General features: G+C 43.7%; 1 protein-coding gene across 1 annotated transcript in view; it reads right to left on the bottom strand.

Annotated features, from left to right (window-relative positions):
- The window catches only part of FNDC1 (fibronectin type III domain containing 1), a 76,999-nt gene that overhangs the window by 6,055 nt on the left and 45,007 nt on the right, over positions 1 to 25,937 (bottom strand). The window contains exons 11-17 of the mRNA XM_052784823.1: positions 25,159 to 25,539; positions 20,359 to 20,424; positions 18,246 to 18,407; positions 15,983 to 16,213; positions 13,384 to 13,492; positions 4,424 to 4,503; positions 1,725 to 1,754 (exon numbers count right to left, since the gene is read on the bottom strand). Of these exons, the coding sequence (XP_052640783.1) occupies positions 1,725 to 1,754; positions 4,424 to 4,503; positions 13,384 to 13,492; positions 15,983 to 16,213; positions 18,246 to 18,407; positions 20,359 to 20,424; positions 25,159 to 25,539 (1,059 nt within the window). The remainder of the gene's footprint in view (positions 1 to 1,724; positions 1,755 to 4,423; positions 4,504 to 13,383; positions 13,493 to 15,982; positions 16,214 to 18,245; positions 18,408 to 20,358; positions 20,425 to 25,158; positions 25,540 to 25,937) is intronic.

The following is a 25,937-nucleotide window of genomic DNA, read 5'->3' as shown; positions in this document are numbered from 1 at the left end:
TTTCATGTACTGAATCACAGTTTTAAGCAAACAGTCTCACTGTTTTTAGTCAGACACCTTCTCTACCTAGAGAAGTCCAGAGCACTGCTGAAGAGGAGACTGCTTAATTGTATTGCAAAAGACTAAATATTCCTACTGGCTTACCTGAATGTTTGCTTTATACTAACCAAGACAATATAATTTCTTTTGAAACTGCTGCTGTAGTAATGTATATAGAACTACACAAAAAGCTTCCAATGTGAAAATTGCTATTTTTCTCTCTAGCTATAGCACAAAGCCCTGCTTTTACTGTGCTATTTTGAGGTGGTTTACAAATGAGATTGAAAGTTTTTTCTGTTAGCCATTCTTCCTCCCTCTCACTAGGCACGTGGACCAAATCCTGCAAACACTTGCATGTGAGAAGCAATCACTGATCAGCAATCCTCAAAACACCACTGGTATGGACACAAATGTAACTGGACTGACTTTACACAATTAGTCACATGGTGAAAGGATTGCAGGATTTTGGCCATAGCTTTCTCTTTAGAATAAAACAATAAACTAGCTATTTCTTGAATGCAGTTGTATTGCTGTGAATAGTCTGCTTTTGTCCATCACTTTTGCCCACCTCCAAAAATCATGAAGGATAAACTTAGCATGTCCTGTAAGAGCTATGCTGGGTGTTCAGAAGCTCTTCATTTCCACAGGTTCCCAGAGCTCTACCACCTCTTTTTGGTCTATCTTATGTCTACTACTGCAGCCACACAAAAATATTTTCTCTTTGTCCAGTCGAAGCAGAAACTACAAGCACAAAAGCCATCACCTTCCAACAACCCTTTTCCATGAACAGACCCACAAAATAACTGAGAGCAAAAAACCTGAAGGTGACTGGGGACATGGGAAGGCCACCACTCTCAGAGGCCTCCCACCCTGACTGCCAGAGACACAGTGTGCTCTGCAGTATCTGCGCACCATCAGAGACATCTGAGAGGACACGGAAAAAACAGACTAACAAGCGTAATAAGGCACAGAAGGAAGCGAGACACTGGACATTGTTTTCATGAACAATGTAGTCAAAAAGCCCCAGAACCAACCATTTGAACTGCTTAGGAAAGCTGACAGAGCATAATAACCATGAGGTCTTTTTTCCTGCATCTATTCCAAGAGCACGTGCTGCCTGGGGTTACCCTACCAATATACGTCGGCAAGGTTGGTCCCAGCACCAGGAAATCAGCTCTTCTGATTAGGGGCTGAATTGGCTTACTGCAAATTTGGAAATGCAAAGCAAGCTCAGCAGCTTCGTGGCATATCATTCAGGTCAGTAACAATTTCTTGAATTTTTTAGTATTTATAAGGGCATGATGATCAGTACAGATGAGCATAACAGCTAAAGATAGGAAAACCTGATCCCGCTGTTCAAGCTATGCTCAGGCAACAGAAGGACACAGATACAGAAGTAATATAGTTCAATGCTTATTACTAAGCAATTAAAGCTGTCGTACCAGCCAAAATGGGCCAAAATCAAGTGCTTATTCTGACATATCTTTACACATTTTCTTTTCAAAGACCAGAATAAGGTGTTCTAAGAAAGAAAATGTTTTGTGAATTAGCACAATGAATTACTACCTGTTCCTGCTTAAAACTGTAACTCAAACTGCAAGTTAATATGCTTCTAAAGCCTATGTTGTAACTGTTTTGCACAGGTTTTATGCACTTCATGAAAGAAATAGCAGAATAAGACTTACCAGGTGGTCTGACAATGAGGAGGGGATTGTCTAGAAGAATGAAACAAATAAAAAATTTAATATTTTGTTCCAAACCTTGTTTTATAATATGAAACATACAGTGTCACTCAAGAGAATGTCAGTTGCAGAGTAACTGCCTTTAGCTACATCATGAATTTGTGATTTATATGTCTTTTCAATTTGCAGAGCTAATGAGTGTTTGTTATTCCACTGTTTTTCTCAGTTGATGAAACTTGCCACAGGATTGTATATTTATTCTGATACTGTAAAAACCCTACTGAGATTAGTATCAAAGTTTAAAGACAGCTTTGAAACAGATTTCCTCTTTTCAGAAGATCCTCAGAGCAGTAGGACAGTTTCTGAATATATATAGTGTAAGTAAGTCACACCTACAGGCCTACCTTCCAAAGGGAAACGTAACCTACCTCTTGTACGCCAATCTCAGTCTCAGACATCCATCATGTTTAGCACAGTTGTTTAGAGCTATTCAAAAATATGTGAAATTTATCATTTTAAACTCTTTTTGTCATAGTGGCAGAATTTTTGCAGGAGCTTCTGCTTGCTTGAAATACTCTCTTTTTTAAATAAAGAAGGATGGAATAGGTGTGGCATAAGGATAACAAAACAAAATGATCTAATGCATTAGCTTGTCTGTATTCATTACGTTGCAGTTTCTGTCATCTCTTAACTAGCCCTTATTGTACATGAGACACCTGAAGAAAAAGCATGGTGCTTGTCTACCGATGGGGAAGAAAAATTCCAGGGAGTTTTTACAGTTTGATGAAAGAGAACTATGGGTTTCTGTTCTCTTCAGTGTGTTACCAGCGGTAAGGTTGAACATTTTTAATAAGCTGCTTGATCCTATGATGGCATTCTTTACTGCATATTCCCATCAGCTCAAACCTTTCAGTTGCACTAGAAGAGCACTCTGAACTAGCATTTTCTCTCTCTTCTGACTAATTTCATCACTGTAACTATACCACCTGGCTTTAGATTTAGCAACTGCTTTTGTACTTGTGCCAGCTGGAAAGCCACCTTTGGCCAAATGACAAATGAAAGATCAGTGCTGCAAATAAAACTTTAAATTTGGTGGATTTAACCTGTTAAATAAAGCTCACAAGATGGCTGATTTTGGATGGGAAAACTAGGCCCACACACTGGCAGCCAGCTAATCAACTTCTTGCAAGATACAGCACAGAATCATAGAATCATAGAATCGTTCAGGTTGGAAAAGACCTTTAAGATCATTGAGTCCAACAGCAAACCTAACACTGCCAAGTCCACCAGTAAACCATGTCCCTGAGCACCACTTCTATAGGTCTTTTAAATACCTCCAGGGATGGTGACTCAACCACTTCCCTGGGCAGCACGTTCCAGTGCTTGAGAACCCTTTGGGTGAAGAAATTTTTCCTAATATCCAATCTAAACCTCCCCTGGTGCAACTTCAGACCATTTCCTCTCATCCTATCACTTGTTCCTTGGGAGAAGAGACCAGCACCCACCTCACTACAACCTCCTTTCAGGTAGTTGTAGAGAGCTATAAGGTCTCCCCTCAGCCTCCTTTTCTCCAGGCTAAACAGCCCCAGTTCCCTCAGCCGCTCCTCATAAGACTTGTGCTCCAGGCCCCTCACCAACTTGGTTGCCCTCCTCTGGACACGCTCCAGCACCTCAATGCCTTTCCTGTAGTGAGGGGCCCAAAACTGAACACAGTACTCGAGGTGCAGCCTCACCAGTGCCGAGTACAGGGGAACAACCACCTCCCTGCTCCTGCTGGCCACACTATTTCTGATACAGGCCAGGATGCGATTGGCCTTCTTGGCCACCTGGGCACACTGTCATATTTGTCCAATGTTAAATATTATGCTTGGATTTATACTTGAGCTTCTTACTCCTTTAAAAGAAAATCTGAATATGTTATGCAGGACCATTTACTTATCTTGCATTTTTGTCTCCCTTCTGTGAAGACTGACTTCCACGGTTCTGAAGCAAGCACTACAGGGTGAAGTCAAATGAGCAAAGGCAGAGACCACATAAACCCCCTGTTGTCAAAAGGGCAAAATTTGCAAGAGACAGCAGACCTTTCGCTCAAGTAAAGACTGAAACATTTTTCCTGTATTATTCAGTGGAGTCATTGGCCTCTGGCTCAATGGAAGAAGAAGAAGAAGAAATGGGTAAAAATAGCTCATGTAACGTACTATTTTTAGAAGGGGGCATTGCTCTTGAATGCACTATTAGCCCTGTGAAAGAGCAGCACGCCTTGTCAAAAAAAGAACAGAGAACTTTGCCCATCTGATGGAACAATTGTTTCCTATATTTCTTCCAGAGACAGCCACTTCCAACTGTTCAGCTGTTCACAATTAGGAAGCTAATTTACTAAATGTTTGGTCAATCTATCAAAGACATTAAACTTCCCATTGCTTCTGTATTGTTGAACATTAGTAGTCTTTTGTATTTTAAATTCAACTTCCTGTTCCTCTGAAGGTCACTTTAACATCACTTATATTTTCATAGGGGCATTAGGAGTGCATATTATTTCCCTAGATTTACTGAAAATAAGTAATTAACCTAAAAAAAAAAAAAATCTCATAGCAGCAAGTTCAGGATAATCACCATTATTACTGTGCTGGTTTCAGTCACTGCCCTGCCACATCTGTTAATAGGAACTTAATTTTGAGATGAAAATAAAAAGCAAAGCGTACCAGATTCTGTGATAAATGAGACTGAAGAACTAACAGGTCCATAACCAAAGGGATTCTTTGCTTGGACTTTAAAATAATACCTGAAAGAAAAAGAGAGGGAAAATAAGACTTTGATAATAATTTGATAATAATGACAATAAGACATTGATTCCACTCCAATGGCTAAATTATAAATAATACTAAAACAGGATGAGAATCAATCCAGCAGAATTCCACTGAGTTCAGGTGTCCTTTGCATTAAATGGATTTGGATACTGAGCCAGGATACGAGCTGGCTGTTACAGACAAATTTCTCCTTTTTGCAATTGCTTCCATGCATATTTTTGGATCGTTTATTTCTATCATCCCCCTTCCAAAAACCACACACAACTACATCCACTTTATATGAAACAACCAATAACAATAGACTAAAAGAAAAAGTTGCAAGGAAATTAAATTCTGATCTCAGGAACAGTTTTAAACCAGATTAACTTCTACAAAAGCAGTGGTGTAAACTGCAAACCAAAACTGGATCAGCTTTATATGATATCAGAAGCTAAGCTTTTGACCCTTCTGTAAAAACTCTAGCAGCTTTAAAGATCACAATACTTGAGTAATATGAGAAAGCTTCACATGTTGCCTTATTGATTCCCCCAAAGAATTTCAATCACATGCTTAACTTGAAGCACATGACTCACAACTAGACCTCCATTCTTTGCTCAACAGAAGCAAAGTTATCCTCACCCTTAGAGAAGAATATGTGTAAGCACGGTTTTAGTTCATTTCCAAATACAATGATTTTTAGTTGATGTCTACTCTTGACATTTTTTTCCCAGATTAATGTTTTCTTCTTTTCCTTTTATCTTTGTATCCAGTCCAGCAGAAACCAATTAGAATGGAAGATTACTGTAAAAATTTCCAGCACAGCATTTTTAAAGTGCCTGAGTTTAGGTTTTCCCTTCTTGCCTGCTTGCTCAATTTCATTCTTGTAAAGAAAAAATACTGCACCTGTGGAATATCCACATAGCATTTGGATCTTGATTTAGCCTCTCATTCAAAAGCAGATATCTCCAAAAGCTCCATACATGACGACATAACAGCGCAAACACTTACTTGTAGGGATGGTTGCCACTGAGCGCTGGATTACCTCCCATGGCAATATCCCATCCGAGTGGCCGGCCTGACGCTCCTCAGCTGGTGAAAGTGAGCCTGCCCCATTAAAAACATCAGCCTGCTTTTGGTGGCAAAGCTCTCCCCATCCTGCACAGAAACCTGCCAGTGCTGCTCCGCTTGCATGGCCCACGCTGGGCTGAGACAGTGTGGTTCATAGCAAACGCAGTCTGATGTCCCTAGAAGCTATTGCCACCTGGCGCAGTTTATGCACCAAGCATGGACACCATCCATATTAAAAACTTCACTCCCCTTTCTTCTCTTCTGTCCACAGGAGATGACAGTAGCCCTTGCAACGTACAAGCATAACGTGGTTTAATACCACGTAAGATGCTCATGCTTTACAGCCTAGCAGGCAGCAGGAAAATTCAACACAATCCTGTTGCAGGAACTTTGCTGGTTTTAGTCTGCCACTCAATTTTTACCATGTACACTTTCTTGTACCATCAGACGTATCTGTTCCTCAAGGACTTAGCCACAGAGCAGGGCCCGGAGGTCGCTCCTGAAAGGACCCTCTCTAGCCTAAGCCCCAGCCAAGTACACGTGAAATCATTCACAACAATAAATCAGAGGGGATCCAGCTGAACCAGCCCTTTGGCAAAGGTGAATATCTTTTTTCATTAAAAGGAATGTCTTTTTTCATGCAAAGTGAACTGCTTCGTCTCAAAATCAAACTGATCTCTACGAAAAGGCTGAAAAGATGTGCAAATAACATCCACTTCTTCAGCAGAAGGGTGGCAGTCATGTAAACACTGGGTTTTGCCATGAAGCAAGCCGGTTATCTCCGGGGTACGTGCCAGGCCATCTTCTTGTTCACTCCGTAAAAATTACAGGCAGGTCCTCTAGGTGAGATCGATGTGGAAGCTAGAGGAATTGAAATATTCTGGGCTTCATCTGTGGCACGAACTTCACCTTGTATCTGTGCCAGACCTGGAGCACATGCGTGGACAGACCCTCTGCGAGACACATTCCCACCCCTGCGTGGGGGACATGCCCCCTGTCCCTGCTGTGTCCCACAGCTGACACCAGAAACCAGCTCCACTCCTGCTTTCTGTAGCCAGTTCTGCCTATAATTAATGACTATACAATGCTCACAAATGACTCACGGCTTTCTTTTAAAAGACACACACACTGTGGCAAAAAGAAACCACGTTAAATAGCGAAATTTAGCAAGGCTGTGCTTTTTGCTCATGCCTAGCACAGTCCTCTTGCTGGCATAAATATTTGCCCATGGTTTTAACTATTGACCTTGATTTCTTGACCGCAGCTTCTGAGGGTTTAGCATGGCTAGAGAAAGAGGAGAGGGGAGGCAAAAAGCCTCCAGTGTGCTCCTCTACTCCTGGCCACCTGAGCAGAGCATGGCAGCCTGTCGTGGTTTAACCCCAGCCAGCAACTAAACACCACGCAGCCGCTCACTCACTCCCCCCCCACCCAGTGGGATGGGGGAGAAAATCGGGAAAAGAAGCAAAACCCGTGGGTTGAGATAAGAACGGTTTAATAGAACAGAAAAGAAGAAACTAATAATGATAATGATAACACTAATAAATTGACAACAGCAATAATGAAAGGATTGGAATGTACAAATGATGCGCAGTGCAATTGCTCACCACCCGCCGACCGACACCCAGCCAGTCCCCGAGCGGCGAATCCCTGCCCCCCACTTCCCCGTTCCTATACTGGATGGGACGTCACATGGTATGGAATACCCCGTTGGCCAGTTTGGGTCAGGTGCCCTGGCTGTGTCCTGTGCCAACTTCTTGTGCCCCTCCAGCTTTCTCACTGGCTGGGCATGAGAAGCTGAAAAATCCTTGACATTAGTCTAAACACTACTGAGCAACAACTGAAAACATCAGTGTTATCAACATTCTTCGCTCTGAACTCAAAACATAGCACTGTACCAGCTACTAGGAAGACAGTTAACTCTATCCCAGCTGAAACCAGGACACAGCCTGAGCACTTCTTTAATCCCCCTGAGTTGCCAATGCTCTCATGGGACACCTGCATCCATCCACACCTCCTTCACCCACTCGCACCTTCTCCACCTGGATCGGGGCAGGGGCCGGTGGCACAAGGCTGACCACAGGGATGGGACACAGGGCAGCAATCCCTCACTCTGGCTCACAAAACAGCCGCAACACAGCACCAAGCTGCACTGACTTAGCCCAGCGCTTGGCGTAACTACTTCAGAAGAGCAGGAGAAAAATGTTTTCCAGCCCACATCTTTTCCATAATGCTTCAAAGCATACTGAAAACATCTGTATGGATGCCTGACTTCCCACTGCTTCCAAAGAGGTATAATCAGATACCACCTTCGCAACACAGTGGCACCTTCTGAGCAACCCTTTCAATGCATTTCATACGTGTGTATTAATGCTAGCTTCAAAACATTCCCACGAGGTACATAAGTACAATGATCCACATCTGAAATAGGAGAGAGCAGCCCAAGAACCTTGTGCACCTACTTAAGTAGGGAAAACCGTGCAGTTTTGTATCTAATGCGTAATGCAGGAACTGATTATCTACACAATCAGGGCAACTGTGTGCTCAGGTGTCCTGTTATGTACATAGAGGCCTGTCTGGGACACACGATTGTTCAAACTGCCTGCCTCACTGTCTGGAAAAAACAGCAATGAAGTTATGAGTACATTTCTCTTTGCTAAATTGGAAAATTAGTTCCTAAGCCTCTATATACACAAGAAGCCTCCAGTTGTGCCAGAAAGAGAGCCAGGTCTCATGACTTGCTGACCTCTGATTTAAACACAGACGATGCTATGATTGCTGTACTAAGAATGTCAATAAAATAATGCAGTCAGGATATATTTCTTTCTCAGACATGACAAATATAAAAGAAATTGCCAAAGCCTTTCTAGGTCCAGGCATCTGACATTTTCATTAGTCAGAATCCTTCAGCTGATGAATTTGCCAGGAATTCTCAGATCAGTATAACTCAACTGTTCTTCACCACAAAAATACATGAACAAAATTTGTAATATATAAGTTGATTGTGCTTTGATTACACTTTGCTTAGGCAGAATTGCAATGAATTGTTACCAATAGGCACAGAAGAATCACAACGGCAACAGATGCAATACCGTTCGTTGTTAAGTTTCAATACAGACAAGAAAAAAAAGCTTTTCCTCCAAAGAATAAACCACCTTTGAGATTTTATATACCACTTCTACTGACATGTCAAGGAAGGACATAGTAAACTGTAATGGGGCAATGAAAATGTAGTATTTTTATTCATTTAGACGATATGACTAATCACATCACCATACCTGTTACTTGATTTTATGACTTAATTCAAGGTGTCTCCCTTCTGTTGGAATTAAATAGCTGGCACTCGCAGCCACAAAGTGAGATAATCACTCAGCATGCTAATTAGGGAAGCAGCTGTTTTAAAAACCATTAGTTAGCTGTAAAATCCTTGTTGCGGCCTCTCCAAAGGCATGCCTGCACGGACGGCCAGCCCCCGTGCCCCATCCCGCGGCAGGCTGCGATGGCGGGATGCCAGCCAGCCGTGGGACGCACGGCGGCTCGTGCCGCAGTCCGCACGTGCTGCAGGTGGCAGGGCGGGAGCCATAGCACCGTGACCGCATGCCAGCCACGAGGACGGTGGGACGGCTGCTGGTGGACCGCCGTCAGAGCTGGGTGAGAGCCAGGGTGGGTGCGTGGAGGGTACGCACAGAGCACGCGGCTGCTGCTCGCCGGAGGGGAACCAGCGTGCCTGAGCCCGTGTCTGGCAGGGAGAGACACGCGCTGCCTGGGAAGGGGAGGGGACGAGCCGATGTGATGGTACCCCACAGTCCCAACGTCCAGCAGGGCTGGTGGATGAAGGGGAAAAGAGGCTGGGAGGGGGTTGGGAAGGACAGGCAGGTTTCCTCCCGTGAGCACGTGGAGAGGGCAGCAGAGGCCCCCTCCTACAACTGCACCACACCACCAGAAGAAAAACCCATAAATCAGCTGCCCGCAGGCTCCCAGGCTAGTGCAAAGTGTCTCCTTCCATCCAAAATGGCCTAGCACTACATCCGTCATGAATGTTTACAGCAAATATTATAGCAAGACACTAGAGCGGAGCTGGAAGAGGAGCTTCCTACACAGCTTGTGTGAGGTAGCTATGTGCCACACAGGTCTACCGCTTGCACAGGACAAGGGCTTCATTGACGTCTTACCTCTTTTGTGCTGCTCTGGTGATACGCTGCAGCCAGCTGTGGCTGATGCTGCTTGTTGGACATATTGTGGCTTTGCTTTAACAGAGATACAGAGAGGAAACAAATTTTCGGTGCATCTGACCCCCAGAGCCAGAAGATCCAGGCTCTGTTTGCAGTTGTGAGCCTTGAGTAAATTTTTGAGAACCTCCTATGAAATGTTCTGTACAACACTGGAATTGGTAGCTGGCACTGTGGGATCAAAATGTCCCTCAAGGGAACAAAAAACAAGTGGACAGGGAAGAAGATTCAATAAGACACGGAGATATGGTGGTAAAGGACAGTGTTTTAAGTCATGAGACTTCCACCAGGCACTAACACAGCTTTCCTGCAAAAAGGCAGGAAAAAGCCTAACAATGCTTAAGAAGGACATTGAAATGTCTATGACAAGGATTATGTTTGTTGTTTGACATCCACATGTCAAAAGGAAGCACCTCCTGTGCCCACTGAAGCTGACTGGAGTTTTGCTAATGGAAAAACTTCTACTTCTCAAATGGAGGTTAGATCAGGCCTCGGAGGAAAACTTATGACATGGGTTAAACATAGATTTCTGTTTTGTTTGTAAAACCTAAACAGCAGGCAGATTTTTCCAGGACATGTTGACAGCTTCAAATCTTCCCTGGGGCTGACTTCTGCCAAGATGCCAACTCATTTCTGATACGCTATGCATGCCGCAAGACTGCACCACCGATAGCCCCTCATGGGACGCCCAGCAGTCAATAGCATCTGCATACAGTAACTCTGACTTAATCAGATATTTCTCACAAAATGCACTAACAAAGCAAACACAAAATTTTTAGACTAACTTCAGATTTCATGCCATATTTTCTTAGTTAGCATGGGGTCTTTTCCCAGTGGTTAGGGACTTATTTTTAAGACCAAAAAACCTGCAATCAATCCACTCTGTAGATTTGGAGAATGTAAGTAGGATTGGCTGATACACACAATTTCTCTGTTGCAAAGAATGCTCCTTCTCGACCACAGACCCCACATGAGCCTTTATTGCCTCCATAGAGCGTACAACAGAGGCCAATGGGTTATAACATTCTTCAGTAAGATGCTGGGGAAATAATATGCTTAAAACAAACAGCACTTGCTTGAACCTCCCTACCTTGAAACAGAACCATAATATTCGACATGGGAGTTACCAGGTTCATGGAGATGCATGAACCTATAACCTTGCTGTTCCTATAAAACTCCATTCCAATACAGTCAAAGTGTGACCTTCTGAAGCCTGGAGTTAACGTACGTCTCAGCAGATGTATCACAGGTTGGCAGCTCAATTCCCACCTACTGCCCTGCACCGAGCGTGGCTGGGACAGTGGCTGCAGGGCTCCTGGGTGCTTTCACTACAACCGCTTTTTCTGGTGCCCTGGAGTCCTTGAGATGTTGGGCACGCTGGCCTTCACCACTGTCCTTGGGGCAGCAGGAGAGGGAGACTTGAGTGAAAGACAGTGAAGAGGTGAGGAGCTGCAGCTGGAAGGTAGAAACGGAAGAGAAGCAAGAGATGGAGGAGCCTGGCCAGGGGAAGCTTGGGTATACAGGCAATGCCTCCCTGGCCTGCGTGGGGGACAGGGTGAGAGTAGAGGAGCAAAAACTGGTCAAGGATAAAAGGGCTGGGGATTTACAGGACTCTGGGATGTGGAGGCAGGAACTGGGACTAGCGGCAAGAGGAGAGAGGTTTAGGGAAAAAGGTGTCCTCAAGTCATGAGGACATGGATGTACAAAGGCGGGATGGTCTGCACCCACTTCCCTCACTATCTAGGAACAGATTTTAGGAGATCTCAGACCTCTTCCATCTTGTTATAACAGGTGAAACCCACAGATAAACTGTGCCACATACCTCCCTCCATACGTTTGTAACAATCTTGTTTTGTAACAAGGGCACTAGCAGATGCAGAGCATACAATTGCAGCTCTCTACTGTGCAAGTAATATTGCTTTAATGCACCATGAACCACTCCAAAGGACTTTCACTGAGGTTTAGATTATTAATCTTCAGAATAGGTTGCCTTTTTTTATCTCTTGGATATGTAAGAAAAAGCCTCACGAAGTGTGTGACTGACAGCACTGCAGACAGAACAGGAGAGGAGAAGATGGCACGAAGTTTTTCCTGTAACATCTTATTTCTGTTTTTTTAACTCTTTGAGTGTCCTGTCTGTGCTTATCCTGCCTCTCCATACACCTTTTGCTTGCTAATTTCCCAGGTCTTTGATGCTGCAGGTGTCCTCTGGTGGACATGTCCCTGGTGCACCTGCCTAAGGAACTGCTGCTGAAGCTGCTCCGGCGCTGGCTCTCCCAAAGAGATGCCATGTCCTCAGAACTCTTTGGTTGGAGGGAGATCTCCAGGGAGGAGACAGGGGAGCAGCACCCACTTCTTAACAGATATTGTGATTTCTTGGTGCTTGGGTGTTTCAGGCCCAGCAGGAGCAGCTGCAGGGGCAAGGCATGTGTGAGTCTATGCTAAAGTCAGGGCTGTGCAGAGAAGCACTGTAATGTGGTCAGAAAAAATATGCCTGGTCATATTTGAGACCCAAATGCTACACTGCACTGATTTTTCATAATTTATTTATCTCATTATTTAATCTATTAAGACTTTAGATGAAGGCTACGCTCAAACAATTCTCTGTTTTCCAGGTTGAGGTTCTCAATCAAATGCTTTTAACCTTCATCTATAAATCATCTTGGAAAGAAAAGATACTCTAGGTGACACTGTTTCTCTCTTGTGTGTTGCCCTGGCACAAACCCTATGTGCCTGTCCTAGGGATCTGTAGCTCATCATCAAGTGAGGCATGCTAGTCCCAGCCCACAATCCCAGTGCATCTCCCACATTACCAAATATGTGACCAACACCTGCCACCAGTGTCTAAGAGACTGTAGTCATCAGCACGTGAAGAGCAATCACCTAGCCCAAGGCAGCAACAAAAGTATTTCAGACTCAGAATTTGAGGGAAAAGTATAAGAGACACCAAGCATCTGTCAATAGAAGTAATTTTACTGTAGTCCCTTTGTGGCCATTTACTTCCCACCCAATTGCCATGAATTATTCCAATATCATGCAAAGCATGCATTCTTTTTCTGCCATTTCAGTGAGAGTTTTTTCAAGATAAAGATCTAAAGTTCCTGCCAAACTGACTTCCGAGCAACTGCCACAGCCTCATTATATACCACCAAGCCTTCTCTTCCAGCACAACTCACGTGAACAGTCAGTGAAAACAGACCAGAGAGTGGTACCTCTCCCCACCAGCCCTTGGGTATCAAATCTTGGCCACACCAGTATACTCTTCCCCCCCAAAAATTGATTCAGTTATGCGTAAGACCAGAAAATGCATTTTGAAAATAAGATTTTCTCTGTTACGGATATGTGTTTTTAGATACACAAACATATATGCATGTACACACAGTCACCTGCTCCAGGGTTAATATGGTAAAGATATCATGTAAGTAGCTGGGCCATTTATAAACCAATTTGCTGTCAAACAGAATGAGTAAAATCTAGATCAGATGTAAATATTTATACTAAGACCAAGAAAAATGATTGACAATTCTCAAAATTTCTTTTACTTCTCTAACAGAACTGAAAAAGAATGGATCAAATCCGTACCGTGTGTTGGGCTTCAGGTTCTCGATTGGCAAATGAGTAGTCCCTGCAGTCCTGGTTGACCACTTATTCTTTAAAAAGTCATCATAGGATGCACTGTAAACCAGATAGCCTGTAAATGGGAAAGACAAATAGTTGTGAGGATTCTAAACAAATTTTAAATAAATTATATCCCTAGGTGTCATGGTAGGTTTTATGGGTTAAAAGGAGTGGAAGCATCTTTGAATATGAAAGTGATTCAATGCCTAACTCTCCTGGAAAATTCCAGGCTACAAGAATTTCCTGCCATTAGCTAATAATGATGGAGCATTACATCAGAAGATGGTACCCAGGTGTGAATTCTGATTTAAAACACAGTGAAGGCAAAAAGATTCACTGTTTTAAGTGATACACTGACTGTGCAGAAACTAATATAGTTAGAAATACCAGGGTTTTTTGAAAATAAAAAAAAAGGTACACAAACTGTGCTCAGTAAGGTACTGAATCAACAGCTGTACTTGCATGGCAAGGTTTTGGTAGCAGGGGGCTATAAGAGTGGCTTCTGTGAGAAGCTGCTAGAAGCTTCCCCCATGTCTGACAGAGCCAATGCCAGCCGGCTCTAAGACAGACCTGCTGCTGGCCAAGGCTGAGCCCATCAGTGACGGTGGTAGTGCCTCTGGGGTAACAGATTTAAGAAGGGAAAACAAGTTGCGGGACACACAGAAATGGCAGCCAGAGAGGAGTGAGAACATGTGAGAGAAACAACCCTGGCGACTCCCAGGTCAGTGCAGAAGGAGGGGGAGGAGGTGCTCCAGGTGCTGGAGCAGAGATTCCCCTGCAGCCCGTGGTGAAGACCATGGTGAGGCAGGCTGTCCCCCTGCAGCCCAGGGAGGTCCACGGTGGAGCAGATATCCACCTGCAGCCTGGGGAGGACCCCACGCCGGAGCAGGTGGGTGCCTGAAGGAGGCTGTGACCCCGTGGGAAGCCCACGCTGGAGCAGGCTCCTGGCAGGACCTGTGGCCCCGTGGAGAGAGAAGCCCAGGCTGGAGCAGGTTTGCTGGCAGGACTTGTGACCCTGTGGGGGACCCACGCTGGAGCACTCTGTGCCTGAAGGACTGCAGCCTGTGGGAAGGACTCACGTTGGAGCAGTTCATGGAGCACTGTCTCCTGTGGGAGGGACCCACGCTGGAGCAGGGGAAGAATGAGGAGTCCTCCCCCTGAGGAGGATGAAGCGGCAGAGCCAACGTGTGATGAACTGACCCCAACCCCCATTCCCCCTCCCCCTGTGTTGCTGGGGGGGAGGAGGTAGAGAAAATTGGGAGTAAAGTTAAGCCCAGGAAGAAAGGAACGGGTGGGGGGAAGGTGCTTTAAGATTTGGTTTTATTTCTCATTATCCTACTCTGATCTGATTGGTAATAAATTAAATTTTCCCCCGTGTCGAGTCTGTTTTGCCGGTGACGGTAACTGGTGAGTGATCTTTCCCTGTCTGTATCTCAACTCACAAGCCTTTCGTTATATTTTCTCTCCCCTGTCCAGCTGAGGAGGGGAGTGATAGAGCAGCTTTGGTGGGCACCTGCCACCCAACCAGGTCAACCCACCACAACAGCATTGAAGAATGACATGCTGTGGGACACACCACATAGCCTGTGCCACCTTCTCCCTTCTTGACCATTATCACTGCTTCGGCTCCACCACCTCCCACCCTTCTGCCATGGCTGTCAGCCACAGTGCTGGGCGAGGCTCCTCAAAAACTGGACATTAGCACAAAAGCAGTGGCCTTTTCCAATGCTTACTTCAGATCTTCTGGGTCCACTGACAAACAAGGCTTGATTAATTTCTAAAATATTTTGGTTGTTTACTCTAGTGTTTTTCCAGCAACTTTTGAGATTCATTCTTGAAGTCAGTTGGGCTTCAATCTGGCTCTCAAAAGGTCTAAAGACATTAAAGGAGATCTAATTTAATACATTTGTTTGACATATTCTCCATCCCTGAACCTTGCTTGTCAGACTGATATTTCAGCAAAATTTCAGTAAAACAAGTAAGTATAGCCTGGGCCACAGACTCCCCTGGAGATAATTGACTCTGGTACATTCTTTTCCTACAAAAAAAGCAGGCTAGAAGACCGCCAAGCCAGAAGCCCCTCTACAGGCAGACTGTTCCTGTAGCCATGTTCACAGCCAGACAGGACCCAGACAAGCCCCAGCCACACAGTCACCTTTGCTTGGAGCAGACTGAAGCCGAGTATGAGAGATGCTCCAAAGGCAAGCTTGGGAGGTGCCTGCAGTGGAGCTGAGGGCACTACCTGGGGGCAGAAGTGCTCAGTCGAGCAAAGTGTTATCACAGCTACCATCCAAGCGAGAAGCAGTGCCTTCAGAACTGCTGGCACAATATCAGCGCCAAAATCTTGAGATATCTGCACCAACATGGGCTGATTGGTCTAGCACTGAGGGACAACAGAGGAACCTTTCTCATCCCTCAGAAAGTAGTTCACCTCCCACAGAAAATTGCAGAGGAATGAGAACTTCATGAGCCACTGGCTCAGTTTAAGGTAAAAATGGGGTCATCTAAGAAAACCTGCCCCTTCCCCACTACCACATCAGGAGAGCAACCCTCAGGAGAGTACCTGTTACCATGTCTCCTTGAGCAGGTTTGGCCCAGTCCACGATGACAAAGGAGTGACAGCCTTCGACTGCCACGACAGTGATGTTGTGAGGGGCTTTCAGGGGACGCAGATCTTTCTCTCTGAGGTCATTAGGGATGATTTCATGGAGGCTCTCCACTTGGAAGTGCTCCAGAGCCTCTGTCAAGGAGCAGGGCGCTGCTGGATCTTTGTTGAGATAGGTCACATAAGGAGCTGGAAGAGACAGGGAAGGGTGGCGTTTGGTTAGCAGTTTGTAGGTACCACAGAGTAGCGCACAGGCTGGCAACTTCCTGAAAAGAGAGTCAAGATTTGTGATACATTTTAAAATTCCTCACCTTCCAGCCCAGAGACAGTTCACTGCTGCCAACAAAGCGTGGCTCGCGCTCAATTTGATTGATGAGCTGGCGGAATGGGATGCCAATATCCAGGTCTACCCCAGGCTCGCAACTGTACCCAATTATGCAAAGACAGAAGGATCGCCTTTGCTACGAGAGGCAGAAGAGAGCAGTCTGACTGCAGGACCCTCCGCATGCTACCTCCAGCTGCTCTGGAAGGTGGGGTGAAAATGTCACCCAAACTCTCTGCCTTTCCACACGTGGGAACAGATCCCCACCAGGGCCTTAGATCGTCTAAGACTTTACGGGTCTAAGTGGTTGGTTTTTACACAAACATCCTGAAGCAACAGGATTTGTTTCCTGAGTGAAACAACAGAGGGACCAAGAAGAGTAAATCCAAGGTAAAGTCCGACCAGGTTAAACGAAGGGGTTATTGCTGTGGTCCCCTGGGTACTAAGGGACCAGGATGCATGAGTCCCTACCTTGAGGCATGTGCTCCCAACCTGCAACTTCTATTTTTAAAGGCTTTATACAGACTGGAATTGCACTTCAGTTCAGGAAAAGATTAAACCACCTTTTTATAGCCTTAAAAGTCACTGTAACATTCAAAGTAAGGACTACAAAACTTGCTTTGGAAATGTTTATTCAGTTGCAATAATACAATTCATTGAAATGGTAATATTATTTCCCTAGTGCCTTGAAATGTTCATAAACTAACATTTCTTGGTTTATCTTATTGGATTTCATGCCCTAAAGGAATTTTTTCCAGATCTTGCAATGAAGTTAATTTTAGCCTCTCCAGCTAAATGAATCAAGAAGCACTGTCAGTGAGAGAGGCGAATAGAAACATCATGAAATTGTTTGGACAGGGAAACTGAAGATGCACTGGAAAAAGTCTTGGCATATATAAACCCAAATCTTTTACTCCAGCCACACAGCTCCACTCTAAGCCACGTGAAGTTTGTGGATATTGGAAGGGAAGGCAAGACGAGTCAAAGCTGACTCTCCATCCCCTGAACTCCCATCTGAAATGCCAGGTGAGCCAGCAGCTGACCTGACCTCAGTTCAAATGCCAGAGGTTTGTAAAGGGCTGCGGCGGGGGGGAGTGTCACCAGCCTGGGGTGGCAGCTGGAACGCAGTGCCCTACCACCTCTAAATCCCTCTGGTCTGGCCCCCAGCTGCTTCTCTGACAAAGAAGCAGAGCAGCTCTGAAGTCAGAGCTGCAACACCTACCTACACACTTGAGTGGCTCACGTACACAGGAGCCAGCCTCATGGCTCATGTAAATGTATTGGGCGTTCCTTCACCAAGTTCCTTCTACAGAGCAAAGATACAAATAGCAAAGTCAAATTTACCTCTATTGGTTTTACTTTTTGGAAAGTTCATATACAAAATACCATTTATCCCTTGACTTTGAAGCACGCCTTTGACATACATGCTTGTGCAAGGTGGGTGAAATCACTAGAGCTCCATGGGTCAGTGGAAAAGAATTAGGTCCCCCAGAGGAAGATGCACACCTACACAGACTTGCACTGATTGAACTACTGGTGTGAACTTAAAATGATGCAGTTGAGCTGAACTGGGCACCAGAGTAGACACACCTGCTCTCTTACTGACTTCAGCTAAACTGAACACAATGCAGAATACAAAGCAGAGCACTTACACTGAAAGAGTACAAAGAGGTTTGCACTGCTTCAACAAAACCGGTGTGGGTCCACACATAGACATGCAAGCATCGAAGCTACAAAGTACTGCTGTTTGGGTTTCCCAGGTGGCAGTCCTTACAAGGACCACACACTGGTCTGTTGGACGTCTTTGCACAATGGTCCCAGCCTAAGGGCTGACCTTGCTAGAAGAAGAATTCTTTGCAGCATGAGTAGTAAGCTACATAAACCAAAGGACATCCTTACCAGTGAACCGTTTCTTCCCAGCAATATCATATTCCAACACAGGGCCGGTGCCAACAACACTAGTCTCCAGATAGACAACTTCCGATTCTGTCGTTGTAGAAGCAGTGGTGGTGGTGACCGTGGTGGTGGTTGGTGGCAAAGTGCTCTCAAAAAACTCGTAGTCTTCAGAGGAAACAAGATGAAAATGTTAGCTTGCTTCGTTATTTTGGCTTAATTATGAGAAGGGAAACATTTCTGAAACCAGCCACAGTTCCAAAGGAGTGCCACGCACCCTGCCCTAGCTGCTGCACGCTCCTTAGGGGCCTCTAAGTCAAGGCTGGTCACACCTCAGCCTTGCAAGGGTTTCTACCAAAGTGATAGACAGCAAGCATAGTCTTTGCCTTAGAATACTGGTGGTGTTGCTGATTTAGACCTCACTCACGCAGGTAAAAAGGATGACAATAAACAAATGTATTCATACAGCAATATCCTGAATGGACTTTGTCTGCCACCTCCCCTCACAAGCCCCAAGAGAAGACAGCACAGTAATTGAATCCCTGGCCACAGCCCTCAGATGCCAAAAGAAGGAGATAAGAGAGTGAAAAAAATGGCTTTTTAAGAAAACTGTGTTATTATTCTAAAATGCTAGAGCTGATTCATACTGCTCTTAAACCTTCCTGCAACTTAAGAGGCATGGAGTCTTGTACTTGCATTCGTGGTCCGGTTAGGCCCATGAGGGAAGGCAAACTGGCCCACATGAATCTCCTGATATTCAGTCCTCCTTATTATTCAGTCCTGTTAAATCCAGTGCTCTTTGAAAAGCTACTGTGCTACCACATTGACACACAAAATGAAAGGAAAGAAGCATTTGGCATCCCTGCCGTGTCCTTATACAGGCTGTGGGACTTGGCTTATGGCTTTGAGTGTTTTCTGCTTAAACTGCTAAAGGATTTGTTTTCTGCAGGTGACCTATACCTAAGGAGAGACCTGGCAGAAGACTTGTGCACTGAAGATATTCCGCTTTCTTGGGGATGTAAGGAACACGGGATGTAGGACTTGTGCAGTTTTTAGTTCATCCTCTCCTCTCCACATTCTAAATGTTGGCCTCAGTATGAAGTAATCAGAATAAAAAGCACATCTATGATATCTTCCTCTCAGCTGCTGCACTCTCTTTTCAAATGCTTTTCTGTTGTTGGTGGTTTGACTTAAGATCCCAGCACTGCATCCACACAGGAAAAAAACTTTTATTATTCTAGAGCCATAAATCCTACTAAAAAGCTTTGAGTTTAACAGAGGTCTGTATTCATCCGCTTTAATATGTGGGGGTAGGAGCAGGAATCTGAGGATTAAAAGGAGCAGAACATCAGAAGTCACTGATGGCGCAAAGTGAATGCTAGTTCCAGTAACTGAGGATTTGCATTCCCTATGCAAACGTATAATTAAATGCTGAGACTTGAGGCTTCCTCTTCAGCTAAGTTTTGTGTGTCCTGGATTATAATATCAAGATGGCATGAATATAACTCTGCAAAAATCTTTCCCTCTTCTCCTTTTATCTGATTTCAAATCTCTTTGATTTAAATTCCACATGAATTCAGCAGATTAATTATTTTATATGTAGGTGATCTCATTCAGTATGAGCATGTCTTATAGTCTAAATGCAGACTACACATCAAAAAAAAAGACAAAAAAAATATATTCACAGTGCTGTGGAGTGCTAAAAACTCACTCGGGTATTTCAAGTTTCCAGGGCTCAGATATTATTTGGATTTTCTATTTTAGAAGAGTTCATTGACTTTGACTGGGCTGGAGTTAGAAGTTGTACCAGAGAAAGTAAATCTAGGCTTGAAGCGGTGACTGTATGACCAAGCCCTGAACATTATTTATTTCCACATTAGGTTCCTGTTAGATTGCAGGACTGATAGAAAGGGACTTTCACGTTCAGAAACAGTTTTCTTTGCACCCTTGCTCTTCACATGTGACATGGGACTCTGGAAAGCTTTTCCAGCTCACCACTGCTTGCTTAAGCTCCCATTCACCAACCTGCCCCCTCAAACCCAATTCCAAATAAAGAAGACAGGGAAAAAACCAATCCCAAACATGCCACATGCAATAGATTTTTACAGTTAAACAGTACCATCATCATATATCACATATGCCTCTGGAGTTGCTGTCACATCTGAATCCAGTCCTGAGAATGTATCTACTGAAGGAGAAAGAAAAAAACGCTATAAGAATTCAATGGTCTCATCCCTACCTTCCCAGTAAAATACTTCTAGAATAAAGTTTAAAACAAAAATCTTTAGCCAGTTGACTTGTAAAGAAATAAAATAATTGCCTGGTTTCCAGATAACACAGTGACAGTCCGCTCTGCGTATTTAGAATAACAGATGAGTAGCTAACTGCAGTAGCCAGGAGTTTTGATGGGGGAAAATGGGTTCAGGGCTGCTACTCAAAATCGAGAGTAATGCCCCAGGCTGCAGCAGCTCTGGAACAAAGGTAGGCTGCCAGCAACCACGTAACGCTCAGGTCAGGATTTGACAACATTTTATAGTCTCAGGAGCAGCAAGTGCGAGGAATTTATATGGAAAAAAACAACCAAGAAATTCAGATAAACTGAAAACTTCTTTTCAAATATTTTTGCAGGGGAATAAAAATCAAACGACCCACAGAGCCATGATATTTACAGACTGTGTCTATGCTAGCAAGTAATGCGGCCCAAAAGAAATGGATCTGTAGAATGAAGTAATTGGTGCTGGATTTTCCAGGGTTTTACTTTCCACTAACTCTAGTCTGATCCTGTGGACTGAATGCACATTACAGGTTGGGGCACATACGTGTCCATCCTGAAGCACTGCTTCTGCTTTAATTTCATCCAACAGGAATTCAGTTTGTGCACATCGAGATTGCTCCATGATGCAAACGAAAGCATAGCAAGAAGAGATGATTGTGAGGTGCACATCAAAAACACTCTCCTGATCCACCCCAAACACCAATGCAAATGCACCCACAGACTTCTGAGATGCCTATCCCTACATATTATCTCAATATCTCTGCAGGTCATGTATCCAGCACCACATACATCAACCATCAAGTACCTCATCTTGTGAATCCTGGAGGCTTCCCTGCACGCTCTGAGAAATGCATTTCTCCACATGTTATTCAGGGAAGCCAAAGAGTACACAAAGCTCAGATTAGCCATGAAAAGCAATGCAAACAAAGCAAAAGCATTGTGCTGGAACCCACTGCAGGTACAATCAGAAGTCTTCAGTGAAATGCCGGGGCTGGGGAGAGGCCAGTGTGTGAACAAAGACAAGACAAAGACAGCTTTGACCTCAGGATACTACACAAAAACTATGTTCCCGTAACATCTGATATAAAGCAACAACGTTATTTTCACTAAACCAGTAATATGAACAATGCAAAATTTCAACTGCCAATGTCCAATAGTTCACAAATATACTCTGAATGATACCTTTTCATTTTGAAGGGTTTTTTTTATTTAGAACCAACAATTATTGTACAAGACTGATTTTTTTCTTCTACAATAAATTTCTTTTGAATACAAAGTAGGGATTTTAATGCCAAAATAAGCTTTGAAAACACAGGAAATGGGTTAATTCTTGTCAGACTTTCATATAGCAAAATCTGACATTTTCTCATGGTAGACTTCTGCAACCATTCTTCAGGAGATCAACCACTTGGAAGCCACTTGACTCCTCTGAAGGTAATCAGTGACAAAGTAGATCCTTTGCTGAATTTTGCAGATCTTCTTACCATAGTTGGCCAGCATCAACCAACGTCTATGATGTATGCGCTTACCTTTGACTACATCCAAGTAAACAAGAGGCTCAGATATGCAGAAATTTGAAGTCCTTCACGGGCAGATTTCAACTCATTCACACCTATTAGCTAGTCAGCCTTTGGCCTATGTACAATCCAGCAAAAACAAATTTTATTTTCTATTTTTGTACTTGTCCAGTCTCTTCTACTTCGCTGTCTGTGCTTCTTTAGCATTAGCTGTGGCATGGTGATGATAGGGGTACTTCCCAAAAGGCCTTATAATCTTCTGTACGTACACCAGCTGCAGTTCTCCAGCTTGCTCCATCACCCTTCACTGCAGCTCTTCAGTGAACCCTGCCTGTACCAAATGAGGCTAAGACTTGCTATGACCGCTCGCCATAGTCTTTTGGCATCTGTAAGGACAGCAGACTGCGCAACCATCACTTGATTTTATCACATGTAACATGCAGTTAAGACTCCACCTTTTTTTTCCTTGTGAGTTAATGAAAAAAGTTTAGCTGATTTCACTGACAAATCACGCTTGTGTGGCCAAACTCCTTCTTGAAAGTTAAAGACTGCTGAATCTAGTGAAATGTTGACAATAAATTCTGCTGGGTCGAGCAAAAATCCTGCCAGAGAGTAAGCGAATTTGCCAAAGCTTAAGTAGAACATTTGGCGGTGGGTTTTGGCGCTTGCAGCCCCCGTCTGTTTGTGAGTAAAGCACTTAGCAACAAATATCAAGCTTTGGCAGAAAAAATATTTCATTAAATGATCTGGCGTATTTTCCAGACTCAGATTAAAGGGAAAGACAACATAAAAATATGATTTGGAAATGGTCAAGGGAAAACTGCATTAAATGTTTTGATAGCTCAAGTAGTAGTTGTTTATCCCTCTTGAAATAGACACTGCACTTGTTAAACAGAAACAGCCATCATTAAATAAATACCAAAAAGATGCTTTCTTTTCAAGCAAGTTCCTCTGTGGAACAGGCAGGTTGTTTTGCTGTGTTTGTCAACTGTTGAGGCAGGTCACCAGGATGCAAAAAAAAAAAAAAAAAAAAGAGAAGATCAAGAAAATCCTAATAATTACTCTTCAGAGAAACTTTCATAATTGCCAGGTAGGGACTAATATTGCTCAAGCTATATAGCAGGTAAGAAGTAGAAATCCAGCACCATCTTGTCCTTTCAGTCTCCCACTCTGACGCATTTGCAGACATACTGTTGAAATGCCAGACAGTTTAGGAGTGACTTAAGGGCCATTCCCATTGAACACACAGCCTGTGCAAAAATCTAGTTTTCATTCATGCCTCTAACAAAGTTCAAGGATTCAGCAAGCCCATCTGGTAGAAAGCAAAAAACCCAAGCAGAATGTTTTTAAATATTCATAAAATCACATGAAAATTCCCCAGCCCACAACTCTGCTAAAAATAATACTGCAAAGCTTTTTGTTGTTCAGCTTCTGGAGCCCACGCTCAGATTAACCCCAGACATATTTCATGAACTCTTACTGTTCTTGTAATATGTATTCTCAGAAGAGGTCCTTCAGGTCTCAAATAGCACAGGCCAAAGAGAGGAAGCATTACAGTATATAAGCAACATTTAATGTAAGCAAAAGGAACCGGTGGGAGTGGGAGGGACTTTAACTCTATCAAAAATCATGATCCCCTTTAGGCAACTTTGAAAATACCAGGGTGACCATATATAACAATATTTGTAATACTTTTGTAAACACAATTAAGAGCAATGAAAGCACCAAAGGGAAAATCAAAAATCTTCAAAGAAATATTTAATGATGATGGTCATTTTTATATACATATGTTTGTGTGTGTACACATCCATGCATATGTACATATGCACGCACACTTCTATAAATACACTGTCAAACATGGGGCTAATTGTTAGATAAATATTAACACTATAAATCATTGCAATTCCACCTGTATAAGGCACTAACATCTCTGACTCATTACTTACCCAGGGTAGCTGGCAAGGGAATTTTCAGTCTTCTGCTTCTGAGATCCTTTCCAAAGATGCCATCCTTAGACTCAATGTGAGTTGCTGAAGCCACATCTTTCCATATCTCTGCACTCTTCAAAGCAATAGTTCAGCTTCCTAGGCCATGGTTACATGACCTACTTCTAAATCTACTTTGGCTTCAGAGATACAGGTGTATGGGGGAAAGGTAAGGGTGTTTCATTACCCATTAAAACTGGCTACTGCAGTTGGCAGATGTCTGACTGCCAACCTGTTGTTTAGGTTATGGCCATGCTGCTACTGCCCATTTTTAGGCTGAGTTGGGGATTACCTACAAATGGAAAGGATAACGACTACCATGGTGCTCCCTGATCTGGTTTTGCAAAGTAAGCAGCTAACTGGTTTGCAATGCAACATTCAGGGGATGAAAGGGTAAAATATGGTAGGAACAGGCTCAACGCCCAAGGACTCTAGTGCATTTATATTCGTTTACTTTGGATTTCAGTTTGGCACCACATCCTAAGCTTGTATGACTGCAACAGGGAAATAATGACATGTACCGACACTGTTTTATATTTTCAAATGAGAAAGAAATTAGTGTACAAGTCTCTGTCTTATTGTGCAGAGCCAGCGCTGTCTTTCCCCAGCTTCATCCGTGCTGTGCTACATTCCTGCTAGACAATCACTATCTCTGACGGCTGGCAAGAGAACAAGAATCCAATTTTGCAAAAGCTGGTTCCACCATGGCTCAAAAGAGAGACTTTTCAGAATTTATTGTAAGAAATGAACACAAAATAGACAAAATGTATACGGCCTTCAGGTCCTTCCCTGGCCTGAACTGGAGTGAGGACTTCTTTATATGTGAGTGCTTTAACCACAAAACTGCTGCCTATACTTGTGCTCACGTGCGTGAATATATGTGACAAGGCTGGATTCAGCACAAGAATTTTGCTGAAATCAACATATTTCCAAGAAAAACTTCAGCTTTGGGGAAAGTTGACATTTTCCAGTGAAAAACTCTTTAACGCTGAAACCCTTCTTCAGCTGCTCTAATCTCAGCTCCTACCTTATCACACAGACCAAAATCTTCAGAGGCAGATTCTTTCCCGCTTTACATTTGCGTAACTGTGTTGTACAAACAGCACAACCAAAAAAGTTCAAACAGCACAAAAGGAAGTTACCTTCTGCATCGCACTCTGGCAGGCCATCGAACCCCAACAGCAAGTTGCCCTCGTCATCGTACTGTCCATAGGTGCCTGGAGGACAGGTTGGGGGTGGTTTCTCAGTGGGTGGTACAGTGGTGGTTGGTTCAGGAGTGGTGGTGGTAGTTGTAGCAACAGTTGTTGTAGTGGTTGTAGTAGTTGTTGTGGTAGTTGTTGGGGGTATTGTTGTAGTAGTAGTTGAAGGAGTGGTTGTTTTCTTAATCATTTCAAGACCAATCAGAGGTTTCCCTCCAAGGCTTATTATTGGTTTATCCTGTGCACTTGCTACAGGTTTACTAAATCTGCCATGTCCAAACAAAGGTAATCCATCAGGACTCACCATTGGGGCACCCTTTTCATCTAGGAGAGAAGAACGAAACCAAAAAATCTCACCATTAATCCATTTCAGGCTTGTATCATGGCATTTATTAACAGTAGACAGCACAAGCACTGAGAGTGTGATTACAGCCTCCTGTAACTAAGCTGATAAGGAAGGTTGTTATCTAGGAAAGAGCCATGGCTAAGGAAACTGGAAAATGGTTCAGAAGAACCTCAGATAAAACACAATGGTGTTCACTTTATCAGCTGTTTGAAAAACACTTCTTGGGAAGACTGCAGCGAGGTTTCACTTCAGAATCACAATGCGCAGACAGTGTCTGCATTTAATCTAAGTCAGTCTCGTAACTGTTGATGAAAGGTATGATGAATCCATATTCTGCTCCCTAATGTCAAGCATGTGCAAGGAAAAACTGGGATGA

The sequence above is a fragment of the Harpia harpyja genome, chromosome 4, assembly GCF_026419915.1.
Source record: "Harpia harpyja isolate bHarHar1 chromosome 4, bHarHar1 primary haplotype, whole genome shotgun sequence".
Taxonomy (NCBI): domain Eukaryota; kingdom Metazoa; phylum Chordata; class Aves; order Accipitriformes; family Accipitridae; genus Harpia; species Harpia harpyja.
This window is presented reverse-complemented; position numbering and strand designations above follow the sequence as displayed.